This window comes from Falco rusticolus, chromosome 8, assembly GCF_015220075.1.
Source record: "Falco rusticolus isolate bFalRus1 chromosome 8, bFalRus1.pri, whole genome shotgun sequence".
Classification (NCBI taxonomy): domain Eukaryota; kingdom Metazoa; phylum Chordata; class Aves; order Falconiformes; family Falconidae; genus Falco; species Falco rusticolus.
In genome coordinates, this window is record NC_051194.1 from 40,964,000 (window position 1) to 40,983,874 (window position 19,875).

Here is a 19,875-nt window from a genome sequence, read left to right on the forward strand (position 1 = left end):
GTGCTAATTTTTGAATAACTACTCATAAGGCAAAGAGCAAAGTATTTTGTTCACAGCTTTTCCACCTAGGGATCGGAGGTCCGTTTTTTCTCTCACTGTACCAGTGTATCTGCAAAGTACTCCCATAGCCTTTATCTGCAAGTCCTCTTTAGCTGAAAGCTGATGAAGCAAAGGGAAATTGCTGTTTGTGTTGGTGCCAGTTAATCATGCTAGCCCAGCAGCATTTACATTCACACCACTGCAAGAAACACATAGTTAATTGGAGAACTGGCCGTATTTTACAGCTGACGAAGGTTAGCATTGCAGCAAGGCTGACTAATGGGAACTTACCTGACTCTTAGCCTGCATGTCTTGTAGCAGGTTAGTACCCAGTGCACTACCTGCCAGTTTTTTATTTGACTGATTCTGGTAAGATTGCTCTTTAGATTGGTATGGTTTTGAGGTGGGTGGGGTAGACAGGGGGTGATGGCTAGGTGACTTGTATTACAGAGTAGTTTAGTGAAGGAAGGTGCTGTAAAGAAGTGTTTTGGTTTGCTTTTTTTGTTTGTTTGTTTATAAGAACTGCATCTAACACAAAGTCACAATTATATATGCATTTTTCTGTAAGTTTTGTAATGTGAAAAACAAAAGAAAATGTTTAGAAACAGCAGAATAACAATGGTAGAGAAAATAACTATTTATTCTTTTCATAGGGGCCACCAACAGATGCTCCTGCGGTCGATACAGCAGAACAGGTTTATATCTCTTCCCTTGCACTGCTGAAAGTAAGTGTTCTGTGTATACTGCATCTGTGTATAGTGCTGGAGAATAGAGCATCTGGCACCTATCCAAAGTTTATGACTCGTGCTGGTCAGACAAATTTTTAAAATAAATTGCTACTATTTGGAACGCTTAGAGTAAGAAACTTATTTTAATTACTCCTCTGGTTTTGGCTTCATTTTTACCATTTTATAGTTCCTTACCGTTTCCAAAAGTGCTGCAAGTTGCAAATTATTTATAGATCGACAAAGGCTGAAAGAACTATCCCAGGTCAAACTTGAACCTCAAACATACAGTGTCATTTGGTCTTAATTCCAGATGTTGAAGCATGGTCGTGCTGGTGTCCCAATGGAAGTTATGGGTCTGATGCTCGGGGAATTTGTTGATGATTACACTGTGAGAGTGATCGATGTTTTTGCAATGCCACAGTCGGGAACGGTGAGTTCTTTGCACCTAGACCTTGATAATTTTGTGTGCTGGTTTGTTTTTTTTCCTTATGGTAAACATTATTTAAAAGGTTTTCCTGCTTTACCTCGTTTATGCAATCTTAAGGTATAACCTACTAGGTATAATTCAAACATCTCTAATGGATTTAAGGGTTTCAGTGAAAAAAAAAAAGTTAAAAAGATTTTTTGTTTTATTTTGTTAGCAAACACTAGTATGTAAGTGTGTATATGAATATATGGAGATGTTATGTTTTTACGTAAGTATATATTGGTAAAACATCACTTACAAGACTTACATAAATTGATAACTTTCAAGAACTCATTTACTGTGAGCCAGGGGAAGGTTTCAAAATGTAAAAAAATTTGATGAGTGTATCATGCCCTCAATTGTGATGGTGCTATAGATATACTTCAAACTTGCTCTCTTTGACAGATCTTAACGGTGGCATGTCTCTTAAATGATGTTTTTGTGATGTGAAAAAAAAGTGTGTATTTTAATTTTGACTAAGAATATTCATGTTATGAAGAGATATTTTAAAGAGATGATGAGCCAATGGGTATAATTGGAATTTATGATGCTTTTTTTGTGCAGCTTGAATGGAATATTGTTCTCAAAATCAGCGCAGATCCCTTTCTAGCTCAGAGCTGCACATCAATGAAATAATTTAATTCTTTTGTCCTGAGTTTATTCTGTGCGTGTGCATAGTAGAAGTAGAATCTGCAAAAAGCCAGTATGTGATACTTATCTTGGATAAAACTTGTAGAGCTGAACTTGTGAGAAACAACAGACCAGAGTTTGCAGAACAAAAAGAGGAGGAAAAGATGAATTCCTATGCCTATTTAATCGTATTTAGTCATAGTAAAGCTAGCTTAAATAGCAATTCAGAAACTTATTTCAGCATTTTAAAAATCATATTGAAATACATTTATAAAAATTGTATTATACATTTAAAGGTGTTCTGTCAAGTAGTTCTAAAATAGTTGGGTTGCCCTTTTAAACAGAGCTTAATTTTTGTTTGTGGGAAGTAAGAAGTTAAAAAATAATATTGCTTTATGTACAACTACGACGGTTTTTGTCTGTTCTCATCAGGGTGTCAGTGTGGAGGCAGTTGATCCTGTATTTCAAGCAAAAATGTTGGATATGCTGAAACAGACGGGAAGGTAAGTCACCCTAAAGAGGGCCGACAGTAACAAGTACTCCCTGTATGTTGTTTAGAAGAAGCAGCTGGCTTTCCGCAGAACTAGTGATCTAGGGGCTATTAATAAAGCTTAAAAAGAAAAAATTGGCCCAGAAATCAGGTGAGTAGCATAGCATTTAATTCAGTCCACCTCATGCATTTCATTTGTCAGGAGATTGTCACATTAAACTTGCAGCTTTGATCATTGCACAGAAAAATTGGAATGCTGCTCTATTTAGTATAGGCAGTTACTAGACAGTACCTGCTTAAAAGATTCATTCTTTGGTTTCTTTTAATTTTAAAAAATGTATAAATTTGTAGCTTATTTATGAGCAATTTTAATGAAAAGAAAGGGAAAAAAATTTTGTAAAAGATCCTAGTATTTAAAAAAAAATTTATTTCACTCCTACCTCTCAACAGTTGTCATCTGCTTGCTCAAATTCTTTTACTGTGGGAAAAACTTCAAAATTAATGTTAGCAAAAGGCTCAGCAGCTGAACAGAATAGTGCAAATTGCTTTTTGACTGAGTTCCTAGTTCTGCTGCTGGTTTAATTGATATTTAATCCTTTCCCACTGTTGGTTCCCGTTGTCCATATCTGAAATGGACTTTCTGCCGTGAAAATTCAACCCTCGACGCCAAAGGAGTTAAAGAGTAGATATTTACTCAAGTGCTGAAAGGGTAAAAACTGGTTCAGGGAAGGTGTGGTAACAGGGTGAAAAACTGAAAGCATGATCTACCACTGCTAATGTGCATCCCTTAATGATAGCCCTCTTTTGTCGCATTTATTCATGTCCATGTTTTCACCATACTATGGTGAGCAATTTAAATATTTCTGATGGTGTTTTTTTCACAGCTCATCCTAATTTATGCCCTGATACATTACTATTTCTTCTTGCGTTACGTGTTTTTATTTTTAACATAAAATCTCAATGTCCTCTTTGTTTCAGACCTGAGATGGTAGTTGGTTGGTATCACAGTCACCCTGGCTTTGGCTGTTGGTTGTCTGGTGTAGATATCAATACTCAGCAGAGCTTTGAAGCCTTATCAGAAAGAGCTGTTGCTGTGGTGGTGGATCCCATTCAGAGTGTAAAAGGAAAGGTATAGTAGGCTTCCTTTTTTTTTTTTTTAGGTACTTCGTAAGATTTATTGTAGAAGCACTGTAAATATCTGTAAGTTCTTCATTTCTGGAGGCCCATTCTGCATTAAGAAATAAATTTTAAAATTCTCATCGGAAACAAAAAGATCATTTTTAGTTTGTTCTGCATCTTGCATCAGTAGTCCTTAAACAGGCTGGAAGTCTTTGATATTGTCAGTACACTTAACCAATCATAATCCTCCCTTAATATTCTGCTATTCAGGTGTCACTCAACATGTTGGCAACTAATAATCCAAGTATACATTGTTTCAGATATTACATTTTAGCCACAAAATCTAAGATCAATTACTAACAGATTGGAATAGGTTCAGCCCCTTAACGTGGGTACTAACTGAGAAGGCATTGATTTATAGGCGTTGCATATGATGGCTTTTAGTATCATTTCTATTCCAAATGTTTTGGGCAATAAAACTTTACAGAAGACTTGGTATTAAGCGTTTGAGTTTGAGAAGGGTGCAGATAAATGATTAAGTATGTTAAATGATTATGAAAGGAGATTAACTTGCAAAGCATATTGGGTTATAGTTGTCCTTTGTTGAAATCTCTTTTGTTCTTGTTTAGTTCTCTTTTTATTTCTTTCTAGCCCCATATGCCATTTTCCTATTTCCTGCCTCATGACAGCAGGGAGCAGCTCTATTATCACCTTCACAGAGCTGTCTGCAAATGTGAGAGGCAATTCGATTTTGCTCAACCACAGGGAGAGTGGATTAGAAAAACTACAGAACGTACAGAAATTGGCTAGGTGGTTTACTGCTTTAAAATACTGCTGAGGTGTTTTGTTTGAGCATGCACTCCCATTGTATTGTAGAATAATTATTGAAATGCGTCATGGTATATATGGATGATATTAATGTAAATTTATAAATATTTAAAAAGTAAGTGTTCATCTTCTGTAAAGCTGTTGTATCCTATATCCTGTTAGACAGATCGTAATAAAGCAACCAAGCAATTCCACGAAGGGTTCCCTTAATTTCATAATAGAATATTCTGAAGCCACAGTTGCGTTTTCAGTTGTTGGTTTTTTTTTTTTAATTCTGATTTTATAGCAAATTTGTTTATGTGACAGGCAATTGAAAAATTAATAGGTTCTGATTGTTAGGCAGCTATTAGACATCTGAATCAATTTTGCTCTCTTTTAAATTGCATAAAGAGTAGAAGAAAATCTAGGTAGTTTTTTTTGGGGGGGGAAATGATGCAGTAGAATATTTCATTACTCCTGACTTATTTTTTCTAGAACTTTCTCTTTTTGCTATTTCTTTTTTTCCCACTCCAATAGAAATGTTGAAATAGGATTCTTTTTATTTTGTCAAAATACAATTTTGTAGGCTATACTAGTAATTAACAGAGACCTCACTAGCAATTAAATCTGTTAAGGAGAAAAGCCTCCCAGTAAATTACACTACTGTTATACCATGCTTGCTCACTAAGTGCCTTTTTTTTTTAAAAAAAATAATATTATTTTTGCGGCTGTTGTTTGACACAGATGTCATCTTTGAGGGTCTTTGTTCTCTTCAAGAAAATAATCTTTGGCATATTTATTTTGAATGTGAATAAATTTTTGTCCATCTAAACATTTGTCAATTACAGCTCTTCTTATGGCATTGCTGCCAGTACTTGAGATCACTGGAAGTCTTGTAATGTTTGTTTTTCATACATGTCTAGCTGCTACAGTCAGATTAAATTACATTCTCAAGTTTCACATTAAAAAAAAGTTTACATCTGTCATGTTTCTGGCAAGTGCATTCTTAAAAGCTTAGAAATAGAAAGAATCCCCCGAATTCTGAATTCCACTTCTAATTAAGTTATTGTCTTTGAGGATGAGATTGGGCTATGGAATGTGTGTGATTGTTATGATCCTGGTTGGCAAGATCACTTGTATTAAAAGGCATTTTGATTTTAGATGAACTGAGAACAGACGTATTAGAGCTCAGGGGGATTTCTTAGGTGAGCTTTGACTGCTTCACGTGCATGGCTGTCTTAGTATGGTGTCCAGTGCCTCTTCCTATGTTAGACAGCTTAAGCTAAGCCTGTTTCAGGGAGCTTGCTTTTTCTCAGCACCAGCAAAAGAACTACTTGTAGAGGTAATTTTGCTGATGTAACGGCCAGTGTACTGGTGGGCTTCTGCTTGTGTATGTAGTAATGTGCGTCCAAGATCATTATGCATTATACCTTTTTACTAGCATAACTGTCTGGCAAAAAATTGTAGTGAACATGTGGCATAGAAGATTTTAATGTGGTGTGTTTAGACTGAGATTAGATGTATTTAACAACAAAGTCCAAAATAACACATTAGCTAATTTTCAACCTGCCTCAGGGTGGGTCTGTGCCCATACAAATTGCTGTGGCTTATAGGCGGTGAAGCAGTCATGGTTGTGCTAGTGAAGAACAACTGGGGCAGAGGTTATTTTCTTGTGTCAGGAAGTTGAAATGAATCCTGATGAGGAGGCTTAGGTTCACCTGGGCTAGCTAAAGCATTAAAAAGCACTTTGCCCTGTCACTGGTAGTAAGCAAAAACTTGTTAACTTCTTTGTTAGCTGGCCTCATCTGGATACACATGTTCCAAACACCTAATTGAATGGGGAAGTATAATTGCGATTTAAAGATAAGAACACATATAATTCTCACCAGTTTAAAAAAAATAATAATGTCTTCTTAAAGCCAATGAGGAAAAATAAAAAGCCATATAAAATCCTTATTTAAAATAAAACTCTCATATAGATCTGTGGATTAAATGCCAACTGCTTTAACGACCATTTTAGGACTGGGATATTATAAATATAGTAGGGCACATGAAGGACAAGTAATTCTAAATACTGATCTTATTACTTTACATACATATTCTTGCACATGCCGTATGCTTTCTCATGACTCTGTACCGTATATAGCGATTTTTAGGCTCATAATGTTCTGGCTGCCTGTAAAACAAACCCCCCAACAGATCAGTGAATTTTAACTGAAGGTTAATGTTATCAGAACCCAGAGAGAAAAGGTTTTGTTTTGGCTTTTCTGTGAATGAAGTCAAAGTAAACATGCTGAAATATGGCCAGTGGAGCAACTTGGCTAGTTGTTGCTTCATCTTGTAAGTTTATTACTTAGTAATAAACCTTTCTTTTACCCCCTCCAGTTTTCCAGTCTGTGCAATGGGAGTTGTAATATATATTTAGACTAGTCCACGGAAGCAGTAATTTCATTAAAGATCTGGAATAAAGCTAAATATTGACATTTCATATTTATTTCCAACATATATTTTGAAATGGCTCCACAGAGAACTGTATACCTTTGCCAAATGTTAAAAATAAAATTTTTTTTGGACCTTAACTTAGCAGCTGTTCCTCACCTCTTAAGGAAAAGATAACTACACTAAACCCATTGTAACATAGTATCTTTAACTTCACAAGCATTAACTTGCTGTGTTGCACTCGTATATATTAAATCAAGGAAAAAATGCTGTTTTCCTTTTTGACTTGTTCTAAACTTTAAATTTTTATTATAATAAATTCACCATTTAAAATGGTGTTTCTGAGGCAGTTCATTGGTTTCCCTTGATTAATAATTGGATATATATAATAAGGATCAGTAAAATATCCAAAATTGTCAGAAGTCCATTTTGTACATCTTAGAAGTTTGTTGGTGCCTGTGGTGTTTAGTAGGATATGTAGCAAAATCTCTTATTCATTCACACAGCAAAATTTCATGTTGTTATATCATAATTCTTCCTAGCATGGCACTGTCAGAAGTATTTGTAGGAAGATCTGTTGGTTTATGACAAAAATCTTTTGTTTTCATTGTTTGCTGAGAAAAAGACTTGTCTTTGCAATAACTTTTTATAAATTCTACTTTGCATGTTAATCACTTCCTGACAGATAAAAACAAATACGATATGCATCCTAATCTTGTGCTTAAACCATATCCCGCCACCTTCATGAAGGAGGTTTTTGCTATGGTATTATATCCTTATCTTAATCTGATTCAAAGAGTACAAGGAGGAAAAAAACATGTTCATTCGAGTAGCCAGGTAAGTCAAAAAAATTCCAGTTGTAAATGGCCTCAGGAGATCGCCTAGTTCAACTGTGTGCAGAGCACAGCGTCAGCATTGGGTTCAGACCAGCTTGCTTAGGGTTTTGTCCACTTGAGTCTTGAGATGCAACAACCTCATGGGCATTCCTGTTCCAATACTTTATTATTCTTGCCGGTTGGTTGACGGTTATTTTTTTCCTCTTGTGTACAGTCAGCAGCTCCCCATTTCATTTAATTACTCCTGCCACATACATCATTGAAGAACTTTGTTCTGTGGTCCAAGTAACCTTTTCTGGAATTGGAAGGTTTGATACTTCAAAGAGTAGCCAGAATGAGGGCTTGTAGTCTAAAACCATTTTGTTCAAGCAGTTTCTTTTCAGTGGAAGTCGTAAATTGCTTTCTTGTGTTCGATTTATGAAATCTTTAGAATTTTATTCTAAAAGAAGTAACAAATGTGGTGAACTTTATCATTTGTTCTTTTACTCGTTTTTAAAGTGTGGGGAAAAAAATCTTAATCATGTTCTTAGAAGTCCCAAAGAGAAGCAGTTATACCAGGCGGCCTCAAACTTTTTAAACAGGGGGCCGGCACACAGATGCAGTGGCAGGCAGTCATCTGCGGCTGCTCGGTTTCCCCCCGCAACCCCCAGTGGGGGGTTCTGTGAATACCGGGGGACGGATTGAGGACCCTGGGGGGCCGTATCCGGCCTGTGGGCTGTAGTTTGAGGACCCCTGAGTTATACTGTATGTTTGGGGGTGGGTGGGCTGGGGTAAATACTATTTGTCCTAAAATAGCTATTATCTGGAGACAGAGAGAGAGAAAGATGCTGGTATTATCCTCCTTGTACAAATAGAGAGCTGAGCTGAGTTGCTGCTGAAGTTATATAGCAGGGTTGTGTCTGTCCAAAGCCAAGGTCATCCTGAGCAAGGTGAAAGTCTCAAAGTCCTTTTGAGCTGTTAACAAAGAAAAATAGTTATTTTTAAATGTTCACATTTCTATTTAGAATGATAAAGCATTCTACACCTGTCATTAAAGTGTGGTGGCTCAAATACTATACTTTGTAATTTTGTAGTATTCCAGCATGTTTTTAATTCTTATTTTGCTAATGAGATTTTGTCCATTTTTCATAATGGACAAAATGTATGTAGGCATAGGACAATATGATACTGCAAAATTAATGGATCATATAGTTGAACAGAGCTTTGTTTTTCATTTGCTGGATGACCTGTTCTGGTGACCTCTTCCATAAAACACTCCTCTTCCTCTTTTTTTTTTTGCCTGCTGGTACTTCTAAATCTTGGTGACAACCTGTGTGTAATTAGATATTTATATGAGTAATATGGTTTTGTTAATACCTGATTTCAGGTTTTAACTCTTCAGAGAAATAGATGGCATTTTGTTGAGTGCTGATCATGAGAATAGTGATTTGCAAATAGTTTTGATCTCATCTGCTGCTTCTGCATTCTAATTTAGATTAAATTTTCTATACATACACTGAGTCTAGTGACTTACGTGGAGAAAGACAGCTGAACTCCTTTTCTGAGACAGTTTTTGTATTGCAAATCTTTCCAACTTATCAAGACAAATGTGGATGTGGATGGGTTTATGACTTGGTAATTACGTGATAGTTTAAAAGAGTGAAGCCAAAAGCAGACAGAGATTTAACAGTTACCCTTCTGAATGTTGGAATTACCATCTAGCCTCAAAAATTTTCTTGAGATGAACATAAGTCTTACACTAGTTTTCTGAAAGATTGCATGTTTTCAGACCTCCACTCTTTTGTCAGAGTGGTATTATTTTTCCTTTGAAGCTGTCCTTTTTGCTTGTTTGTTTGAATCAACCACAGGATTTAGGAGATGGTGACTGTTTTTTAAGAAGGCAGAAAAAAAGCAATCCTTTTAAATGAGATGTGTGGAGACGCTACTGTAATGCCTGAAATTTGAAATCTAAATTAGCCCCATTAAGAATTAAGTTTGTGAGAACTTTAAGTAGATTGGAGCTATCTAACAAGATGTTCTTTATATACCCAGCTCCCCCTCCCTGCTTCATGTATTTGTCTTAATAACCTTTACCTTAATAAATCTTCTCTAGATACAAGTGAATTCAACTGTCGTTAGGGTACAGCTTGAAAGTATTAATTAAAAACAACTAAACAAAACAGTAAATTGGCTATATTGTCACTGCTGCTTTGGAGACAGGTGTTTTCATTGTGAACTGTTAGGAAGATAATATTTTACAAGAAAATGTGGTTTAAAACATGTGATACCTACAATTTTATGTCAGGATCTTTTATACCAGGAACAACTTTCATTGTTAGAACTGGCCTTGCTAACACTTTTCTATTGTAATGGGAAAAATTCTAAAATACAGGAGATAACTTCACAATGTGTAATTCTGTTTGAAATTCAAGGGTACATTTGTGTACATTTTGTATAATGTCTAGTACATTCCGATACTCTTACAGTACTGTGGTATTTCTTAACATTGACTGAACAGAGCGTTTGGTGCAGTAACCTGCATGTCAAAGACGAAAAACCCCCTAATTTGATCTGGGCAAGAACTGAGTTTTGATAGAAGCCTGATTTGGAGAATAAGAAAGTAGATGTGTTTGTGGTGGGCTTGATTACTGTTGATTCAATAAAGATTGATGTACTTTTTCCTGAAGAATCATATTTGTAAGAGATTATTGCATCTGCACTACCGTGTAGGTTACTCTGTGTTTTTAGTTCAGGATGTGTTTTTCTAAACCTAGACATAAACTACAGTTTATTGAACTGTTCTATTATTGCCAGTATATCACTGTTTTGTTTAAAACCCAGCATTTTTTAGAGTAGTTGCATATATTCAGAATAACATAATTTGTGTATTTTACTTTTTTTTAAATGGGATGACAAATCTGTTAATGCTGGCTTCTCAAATTTGTTATGCAACGTCTTTTGAACTTGCGCTGATTTAAGTGATGTATGTTTATGTACTAAACCATTTACATAGGTTACTTCAGTTCATGCCCTTCCCTTAAATAACAAAAGTTCCAAAAAGACTTTTTGTTGAAAAGTATTAAATGTTTAATTTCCTTTTTTCCATGGTAGATGTAGAATAGTCCATTTATCTTCATTAAGGCATATAGCTTTAAAACTTGTGGGTTTGCTATTTGGGAGTTATGGATGCGTGCCCTCACTTGTCAAAATAAATGTATTATGCTGTAGTTCTCTCCCCTCCCAGTATGGATGTTCAAGTTGTACTGTGGATTTGACCGCAAGTAAGCAATTCTCTAAGGATAGAGAAGGAAAATGCACATACTCCTAGGAATATATTTTCTAGAGCTAAAATTGACATTTTATAAATAATTTCCATGTTGCAAACTTCAAACTCACAATCACGGCAATTCAGTGATATGCATTTGGCATGAGTCAGTTTCAGTTCTTAGTGCTTTTCATTGGAAATGGCATAAAAAGTAAGATTTCTTTGAATTTTTTATGTTGTGGGCTTGCAGGGGACAGAAGATGTTCTTCACTTGTAGTTGTCTAACCGTGCATGGCAGCATAAATAACGAAATGGTCATAAACCTGAGCTGCACTTCTCGGGTCACATGTTCCATTTCATTTTTAAAGCATCTAGAAACAAACTAAGCAGTTGATAACAGGTCAGTTGCAGGTGATAAAAGAGATTTTAGATGGGACATTACTTCTTTTTCCACACCTGGCATAACCACATTATATCCTTCACAGAGTTGTCTTTAAGCACTGGTATGTTTGTTCATAAACATATGGCATAAACAATACATCACTATTTGAATTCCAAGGACACAATACATTTTTAAAGATAGTCACCGTATGCCATAGATTCTTCACTGGAAAAAATATTGATGTTACAAATGTTTTTAATTTAAACAAAAAAGGCTGAGTTATTTCTAACTGAAGTTTACCATTAAAATATAGTGGGTTTTGCAAAACAGAACTGTTTCTTTCAGTATTGCTTATAGATTTAATATGGGAAGGATTTAAGAATAAAGTGTGTAAAGTATCCTGGACATTCTCTTAATTTTTTTGTTGATGTTTTTGTAAAAAATACCCACAGAGTTACAAAGATTGTGTTAGAAAAAGTGGTAAAAGATACAATGGCATTCACACTCTCAGAAGAAGCTAAAATAAGTCTGGCTACTAAGGATCCTACATTTTCATCAAGCCATTATTTTTACTAACTATGCAGATTATGAAAGGCCCGATTTTTATGTAGTTAGCAATTGAGGAGTCCAGTGCTTCTCTCAGATTGTGAATTACTATGAATCATATTAATTATAGCTTTTCTCAAATGTATTAAGCACACTGAAGATAATTGTAAATTTTGTTTCTAGAGATACATTATGCAGGCTCAACTGTGGGTTGTTGACCCCAGGAAAATGCTTTAAAAATGCTGTATAGTTATTGTTTTTAAGATTATTATGCTTTTTGAAGCTAAGACAGATGTACAAAAAGATGCAGTTTTTATTTTGTATTGGCAGCTTCCAAATATTTAGTATCTATTTCCAAGAGCTGCAATTAGTAAAGCATCCATGGTACTGAAATCCACACATCCCACAAGCTAATTATATTTGCAAGGTCAGATTGAATACATATTTTCAGAAAAATAAAGGGTTATATAAATGTGTCTTCTACTTGGCTGTTATATCACAGTTTGTTGATCTGGAGTATAATGTGTACAATTCACAAATTTGTCTGATAACAGAAAGTGGTGTGTGATTGTGTTTATTTTACTAACCAGTATATTCACAGCAATCACTTCCAAATATCTCTCCAGTAAAGATGTGTTAATTACAAAACAGACAAGGTCTTCTATTATATTAAAGCTACTAACAAGAAGACAGCAGGAATCACACATGTAAATAGCATCATCAACCCCTATTTTAGTCCTCTGTTTTGATCTGTGAGTTGCGCATAGACCAAAGGTGCTATTAAAGACTCAGTATATGAAATAGGCAGCATTATATGAACAAAATTTATTCAACAAGAAAACAGACCTTTAACATGAATTTAACAAGCCTGAGAAATTATAAACTCTCATATGCTGCAGATTCATGCAGTGATAATAAACAAAAAAGGAAAGTAAGAGGTTTCCTTAAGCTAGCCAAACTGCTAATGGTTTTGTTATAAGCTGTCTGCTGTTGAAATGACCTCTGAGAAGTCTGAAGACACTTATACTGGGAAAAATTAAATGGTCAGAGTGGTTAAAGAGTTGCACTATGGAAGTGCAGTCAAAAAAAATATTCTGCCTTTGTATTTCTGGAAAATAGGCCAATGCATTGACTTCTGTTTTAACTTTTTTATGTCTTTACAGAAAGAGAATTTAGCAGAAAGCTTGGAAACTAGTTTTTGCTAAACCAGTGCATACTGCATTAGGTAATTTAAGTACAATGAAAGCTTAAAATTCTGGGATGAGAAATACTGAATGCTTACAACAAAAATCTAAGTAACTGAGTGTGGGGTTTTGTGCTGCTTTTAATTAATCTTTAGAGGTTCTTTGTTCAAAATGCTGTGTCTAAAGTTTCTGTCATAGAATACGGGGTGACCATGTTGCTGTCATCTGATTGCATCATGCTGTACTTCAAAATACACAAACGTAGAGAGGAGACTTCAGCTTGTACACACCTCCAAGTGCTCACCAGGGCTTTTTATTGAATCTTACTGTGGCATAATTAACACCTACTTCACCCATTGCTCATTAGTACACTGGACATTAATGAGTCTATTTATTTTGATATAATCCTCTAAAGGAGGGACTGATTTGTGCTCGGTGTGAAAAAAGCAATTATATTTCATAGAAATGAATATGTAGGATTTATTGTTGTATTTATGTTTTTATTGCGTATTAGATCTAAATTTAGCCTCCAGGTTGTTGAGTATGTTAGTTTCTTTAAGATGGTTGCTATAGTGATGGCAGTAAATTCCTTTAATCTTAGTGTAGTTAAAGTATTTAGTTACCATTCGTCGTCACAGTGCAACTGAGATGAGAAATATGCACACGCATACTTTTTGTACCTCTCTGAGATTGTAGAAATTGCAATTTTATTCCTTTTAAAAGCATAATATTTGTGAACTTAATATTTCATACCACTTTCTATTAGATTGGTATTTGTTCCATTTAGGAAATACTTGCATTTCATTCCTTCAGGAGAACAGATAGAGAAGACATTCCTTTCCTGCACAGGTAAAGTGAAGGAAATCCTGAAACGTAAAGAAAATTAACTTCTGGTCAGAATTAAGATGGTAGAGTAATACTCAGTATCACTCAGAAATATTTTAGCAGCTAGTTCTCAATGGATAAATTTTAATGTGAAATTTATCCAAACATAACCTTGAGAATACCAACTGAAATGTTGAATTTATTATCAAAACCAAGTTTAATTGTTTTTTTATTGTGGGTTTTCTTCTTATTTTACATTACTCAAGTCCTAAAACAAATACATGCTGGACTGCCATTTGTATTTGGATAAGCTCAACATTGTATAGCAAAGTTCTGACTTAAACTTGAATCTGGAAGCATGGCTGTTCATTATAAAGCAGCTCCTTGTGATTATAGTTACTGCCAAGTTCATGTTTCTTGCTCCTCCGGATAAATTTGTATTTGCTTGGGATTTTTTTTTCTCCTTACCTAGCTAGTATCTGGAGAGCCTGTGCTGTCTAATTCTTTTGCTTTGCTTGACTTTTTAATTTATACTGCCTGTTTGTTATGGTCAGGCATTTCCAGGTGTTCATAAATCAGAGCATCTGGTTAAAATGGAATGCAGAGAGATACATAAAAAAACTTGTCACAAGTGTTTTGAGATGGGGAGAAATCTGATAGTGATAAAAAAGGAAAAAAATACAGTAATTTTGTATGTTACCACAAAGAATGTATGGATATATACAAACTATTCCCGATCTTTTTCAGAATTAAGGTTTTTTACATGCAGTTCCTTTTTTTATAGCATTAGTATCAGATGGCATGTTTCTGCATATTAAGTCTGAATTGTGTTTTGTTCCTATTATTGTTCAGAAAAAATTGTCACTGTTAACTAACTCACTTTGAGTCACAACCTAGCATTTTTAATAAAGAAGTGGGGTTTTTAACATTTTCTGCACGCAGTTTTAAGACATAACTTATGTAGATGGGTCTGGCCAGTCAACCGAGAGTCCAGGTAATGGCCCGTAGTGGCACAGAGTCACTCAACATGACTGAAATAGTTGGGTCTCAATAGTAAATACAACAGGTGATAAGTTACTAGGCTTTTTCAGTTTACACTTGGCTTGTTTTTTTTTTTGTTATAAGTACTTTCCAGTTAATTTTATGTCCACAGGAATGACCACTATGTTCATATTGTACTCCTAAGAAATTGCATATATATTTAATTATTTGTGTAAATGGAGAGGAAAATGCTAGAACGAGGTGGGAGACTGGGATGTTGCTTTCTCTTCAGCCTTTCTGTGACAGTGGTTGATTCCTTGGTTGTTCAACATAAAAGATTTGGTTCGGATCTGATTCCTCAAAATACCAAACAAGCCATATAAATGCATTTGTTGTTGTGCAATCCGTAGTGTGGAGAGGAAGAGAATAAAAATTACTAGAAAAGCTGTTAAAAGGACATTTAAACCATTTAGTTTAATAAAATAGAATAACTTCAAACATATGCAGACAAGCTGCCTGCAAAGTATGCCTGGCTCTGCTTCTGTGGATGCACGGGCTGTATGTCCACTGGTCCAAGTAAAAGACTGGGGCCTAAACGAGAAATCTTGTCTTGCAGTTATGACTCTGTAATGGTGAGTACCCAGTAAGAGTGAGTTTGAGCGTGGTGTTGGTATGTTCTCCATTCTGCTTCACCTCATCTAGGTGTTGGGGGGGGGGGGGAACGGGACGGGACGACACAGGTTTGTATGAGGTCGTGAAATCTTATTTCCAAACATTTTCGTAGAGAAATTTAGCACAGGAAAGACTAAAAATCGGTGACTCTTTTACTTTATTTGCAATGAAATAGCACTGAATACTACCTACCGTGTACCTTTAAATCATAAATGACCTTGGTTTTCTTTTACTCTATTTTTTACTCTTGAGCATGACACTGACAAGGACTTTTTAATCCATCAGACAGTTTATAGACCCTTTCGTAGTCACAAGAAGCAAAAAGCATCTGACTAGAAGGGAATACATGGGGCAAGTTCCTTGCTGGCTATAATTTTGTTGTCATTTCAAGTATTGTGGTAGTATAATTGATGTGACAGGACTGGGCTTTAGTCTTGGTCCCTTAGCTTGTGCTCACTTTCAGTTTTAGTCTCTCTCTGTCATTCATTTTGATGGGATAAGATTTAGGTGACAAACATATGCATACCTTTGAAGCTGAGGGTAAGCGTACATAAAAAATGTTATATGATGATATCATGTATATAAAACTTAGAGCTCCATAGAAAAGGTAGTAATTGGTGTCACCTTACAATACAAGGTAGTGTAGTGAGCTGATAGCATAGCCAGCAGGAGGCTTTTTTTTATTAATATTATAATTAAATGATTTTCTGGATAAAGGCCAAAACCAGATGAGACTTGATTGTGCCTTGTCCGCTGTTGCTTGGTGGTATTAGTTGCATTTTCTAAAAAGAATTGACTTGACATCTTGTTTTTACAGGTTGTTATTGATGCCTTCAGATTGATCAATGCTAATATGATGGTCTTGGGACACGAACCAAGACAAACAACTTCAAATCTGGGTCACTTAAACAAGCCGTCTATCCAGGTAAACCCAGTGTTGATAGTCCTGTAAATGGCAAGGTTTTGCAATCCCCAATTGCAATTTTGGGAAAGGTACCTAAACACAGTAAGCTACAAATTGTTTATTGTTCTCTCTGTAGCATGCTTCTGTATGCATTTATAATTGATGTGATTCATCAATGAGTTAGATATGTGAAGGGTTTAAAACTGAGCCCTAAATTAGCTACCTAAGTGTGAATGCATGTATAATATATACCGCAAAGGTTAAAGTACAGATTTATGGAAATACAGACTTAAAGTGACAATTGATGGCATAGTATGTGATGCAAGATAGGTACTGTTATCAGTACTGCAATTAAAAAAACGCTGCTTATTAACATATCTCCTTTCCTAAAGATAAATTGTTTTGAAGCAAATTATGGAAAAAGTTCCATCTTTATTAATAATCTTGACTTTCTACTATATGCTTATGTGAGTTCTTGCTTAATATGTAATCTAGATTTAACCTTGTATTCTGTCTCAAATAACTGATCTCTGATTTTTATATAATGCTGTAATTTGCTGAATAAAATGGTGGAGTAGGAAAGTCGATGGGTAAATGTTTCATTGGCTTCAACTGTAATGTTTCTTTTGAGTATGTTGTCTTACATTTCTGTGCAAGCATTTGTGAAACAAAGGGTTCAGTTTGATCTCTGAAGCTGACTTGTGCTAGTAAAGCAAAAATGTTGGTCTTTGATGAAGCAAACCTTTATTTTGAGAAACAGCTTCTGTCCTGAAACAAGTATCCTCTGGAGTAATTAGTGCTTTTATCTGTGTCATTCTTCTGCCTCAATGTTTTTTCCTTTTTCTCTCCAGAAAACTTTTTTCCCTTACTATGTATTCTAAAAGGCATGTGTACTTGAAACTGTGAAGCCTGATTCCTGCTCTTTTGATCCATTTCTTGAACAATAAAAGTAGTATTTTCTAGATAAACATCCAAGAAAAAGACTGTATGCTAGTCATAGTAGAACTGAAATAAGGGCTAAACTTCTGCTGTAAGAGAGCTGTCCTTTGCGAGTCACTGGATCACCCTACCCCTATCTTTCAAAAGATCAGTTGTTTTTTATTACTAATGTATTGAAACCCTTTACTAGTGATAAAAATGCTAGCCAAAGAAATCTGGCAATTAAAGAGGGTCTGCTTCAGGAGGTTGTTGTGGTTTACTTTTGATTTTTTGAATCAGTAAAAACTGGAGGCTGTAACAAGGGAATATGAAATAAGCAGCTAATACTCTTGATTGGATATATAGGCAAGCCAATACTTGCATGTTTCAGGGCTTTTCTAACAGAGCTTTTCTGGACTATTTGTAATGACCTCCCTTGTAAACCTCTGTAGTATTGTTCAACTTCATTATTTTAAGATCACGGTCTACAGCATGGCATGTTTTGGGAGGTTTGGGTTTCTGATGTTAGAGTGGGTATTTTTTGTTTGTGTTAGTTTTTTGCAAGCTGGCAGTGAGTTGTTGCAAATGTCGCTGTTAAGCTAAAAATCATAGTTTAAAATTATGCTCTGTTCTTAAAACTGAAAGGGCTCTTGCAGCATTGTTTTGCTTTTATTCTAAGCTTGTGAATAAAATTCTGACCCAGTTGAGGCTAGCAACAAACTTAATAATTGGTTTCAGCTGGGCTAGAAGCAGAACTTTAAGACATTCCTTAAAATCTCAGGAATAATAGTAGTATGTGGCTTGACTTCATTCCTTTTTTGGTGATTTTTCTTGTGTTCCCTTATCAACAGCTTTTTTTTATTTGCTCTTTGTGCATCTAATTTGTAAAGCTTGTGGGAACAAAATGCACAGAGAACAAGTTTTGCTTTTAAATTGTTTTATGGGTTTCAATTTAACCTGTTGCAGTGGCTAAATTGCAATTACTGTTCAGGTTTGAAGTGAAATGGTTGTTTACCTTTTAGATTTGTCTGCTCTTTTAAAGAGTGGCTTTGGAAGGGGAAAGGAAAGAGAGAGGATAGTGGGGGAAGGCAAAGATATTTGTCAAATTTTAGGAGCTTTAGAAAACTCCCTAAATATCTGCAACTTTAAACACAAACCCCACAACCTGATCTGCAGTCATTTTGAGTGGGGTAAGAAAATGGCAGTGGAAGCTACTTATTGCTAATAGTTTCAACCATAAATTACTTTATTGATGGTAAAACCTATGTTCTACAATTTTAATTACAATGTGGCACAATTAATGGTTATCTTGAATGGCTGGTTCTTGTAAATGTAACCATTCAAGTAGTTTTTTATTTTTGTGTATATTTGCAGAATAAATCTGTTTGAAATGTATATATGAGAACATTTTCAGCTTTCATACAGATAATTTTGGAATTAAGTTGTATAAGATACAAATACACATTCATTCTGTGTAGCTTTAAAGAATATATTTAAACATAAATAGGTGGAATGATTAAAACAGGAAATATTTACAAGCAATTCTGCATATTTTATATATGATTTATCATATCTCATTTCCAAATGTATACATCATATGTAAACTTTTACTTGAAAAATAGACAATTTTAGTTGTGATGAGAATTTATCATAGAATTTTTCTTAACCCCACACACCCCTCAAATATTAATCCAACTCTCCTTTAAGTCATAAATGTAAACCAAAAATAATGTAATGCACATGAGCAAAAGAGAAGATGCACGCATATAGATGTCAACCTAATCTCAGTCGATCAGATTGTGACATAGAAGTTTAAGGACAAATTTGCAAAGGACGCAATTATAATGAGAAATACTTTTTTTTTTTTCCATTTAAACTTAAAAAAGAAAATTAGCTTAATATCCAAGGTTGCTTTGATGCACATAGTCTAACCAATATCTGACATGTTTAATCGCTGCTTCAGCTGCTGTCTGTATTGTACCTTAGAGAATGAACTTGGGAATGGCAGCAGTGGTTGTAAATAAATAAATAGCCAACACTGGTTTTTTTAATAACATAAAAAGCCTTATATTTTAATAGAAGTGGTAAGCAAATCTATTGAGAGAGGAAGGATTTGAGAGAAATATGTTTGTGCATATGTATCGGTCAAATGTTTGCAGGCAGTTACCACTTTTTCCCATGAAAGTTGTGACTGTGTGAGAACATCTGTGGTTTAGAAATAGAAAGTATAACTGTCAGTTAATGAACACTGAAAGAGAAACAGCAACAGGTGTATTTAATTGATACTTACTTACAGTCTCTGTGTGTTTGTTTCTTTGTGTTTTTCTTTTGTTTAAGTAATGTTTTAAGATGGCTGTATTTAAATGAACTCTTCTTTTCTAATATTTCTTCGTTTCAGTGGTGGGTAATTTTTATGCAAAATTTTTCCTGAATTTTACAGGCACTAATTCATGGGCTAAACAGACATTACTATTCCATTACCATCAACTACAGGAAGAATGAACTAGAACAAAAGGTAATTGTTTTAGCTTTTGTTCAGAGGGAAAAAACCACTATACAAACTATGTAAGATTTGTGAGAATATTCTCATTTCAACTGCTGGTAATTTCGGTAGTTGTTGTAACTCTCCTGGAGTAGACAGATTCTCTTCCAGAAAGTACTTAGA

At 34.9% G+C, this 19,875-nt stretch overlaps 1 protein-coding gene across 2 annotated transcripts in view; it reads left to right on the forward strand.

Annotated features, from left to right (window-relative positions):
• PSMD14 (proteasome 26S subunit, non-ATPase 14) overlaps positions 1 to 19,875 on the forward strand; it is a 48,972-nt gene that overhangs the window by 22,872 nt on the left and 6,225 nt on the right. For both annotated transcript variants that reach the window (XM_037396877.1, XM_037396878.1), the window contains 6 exons: positions 693 to 764; positions 1,078 to 1,197; positions 2,296 to 2,366; positions 3,332 to 3,482; positions 16,206 to 16,313; positions 19,651 to 19,725. In XM_037396877.1, coding sequence (XP_037252774.1) covers positions 693 to 764; positions 1,078 to 1,197; positions 2,296 to 2,366; positions 3,332 to 3,482; positions 16,206 to 16,313; positions 19,651 to 19,725 — 597 coding nt within the window. The remainder of the gene's footprint in view (positions 1 to 692; positions 765 to 1,077; positions 1,198 to 2,295; positions 2,367 to 3,331; positions 3,483 to 16,205; positions 16,314 to 19,650; positions 19,726 to 19,875) is intronic.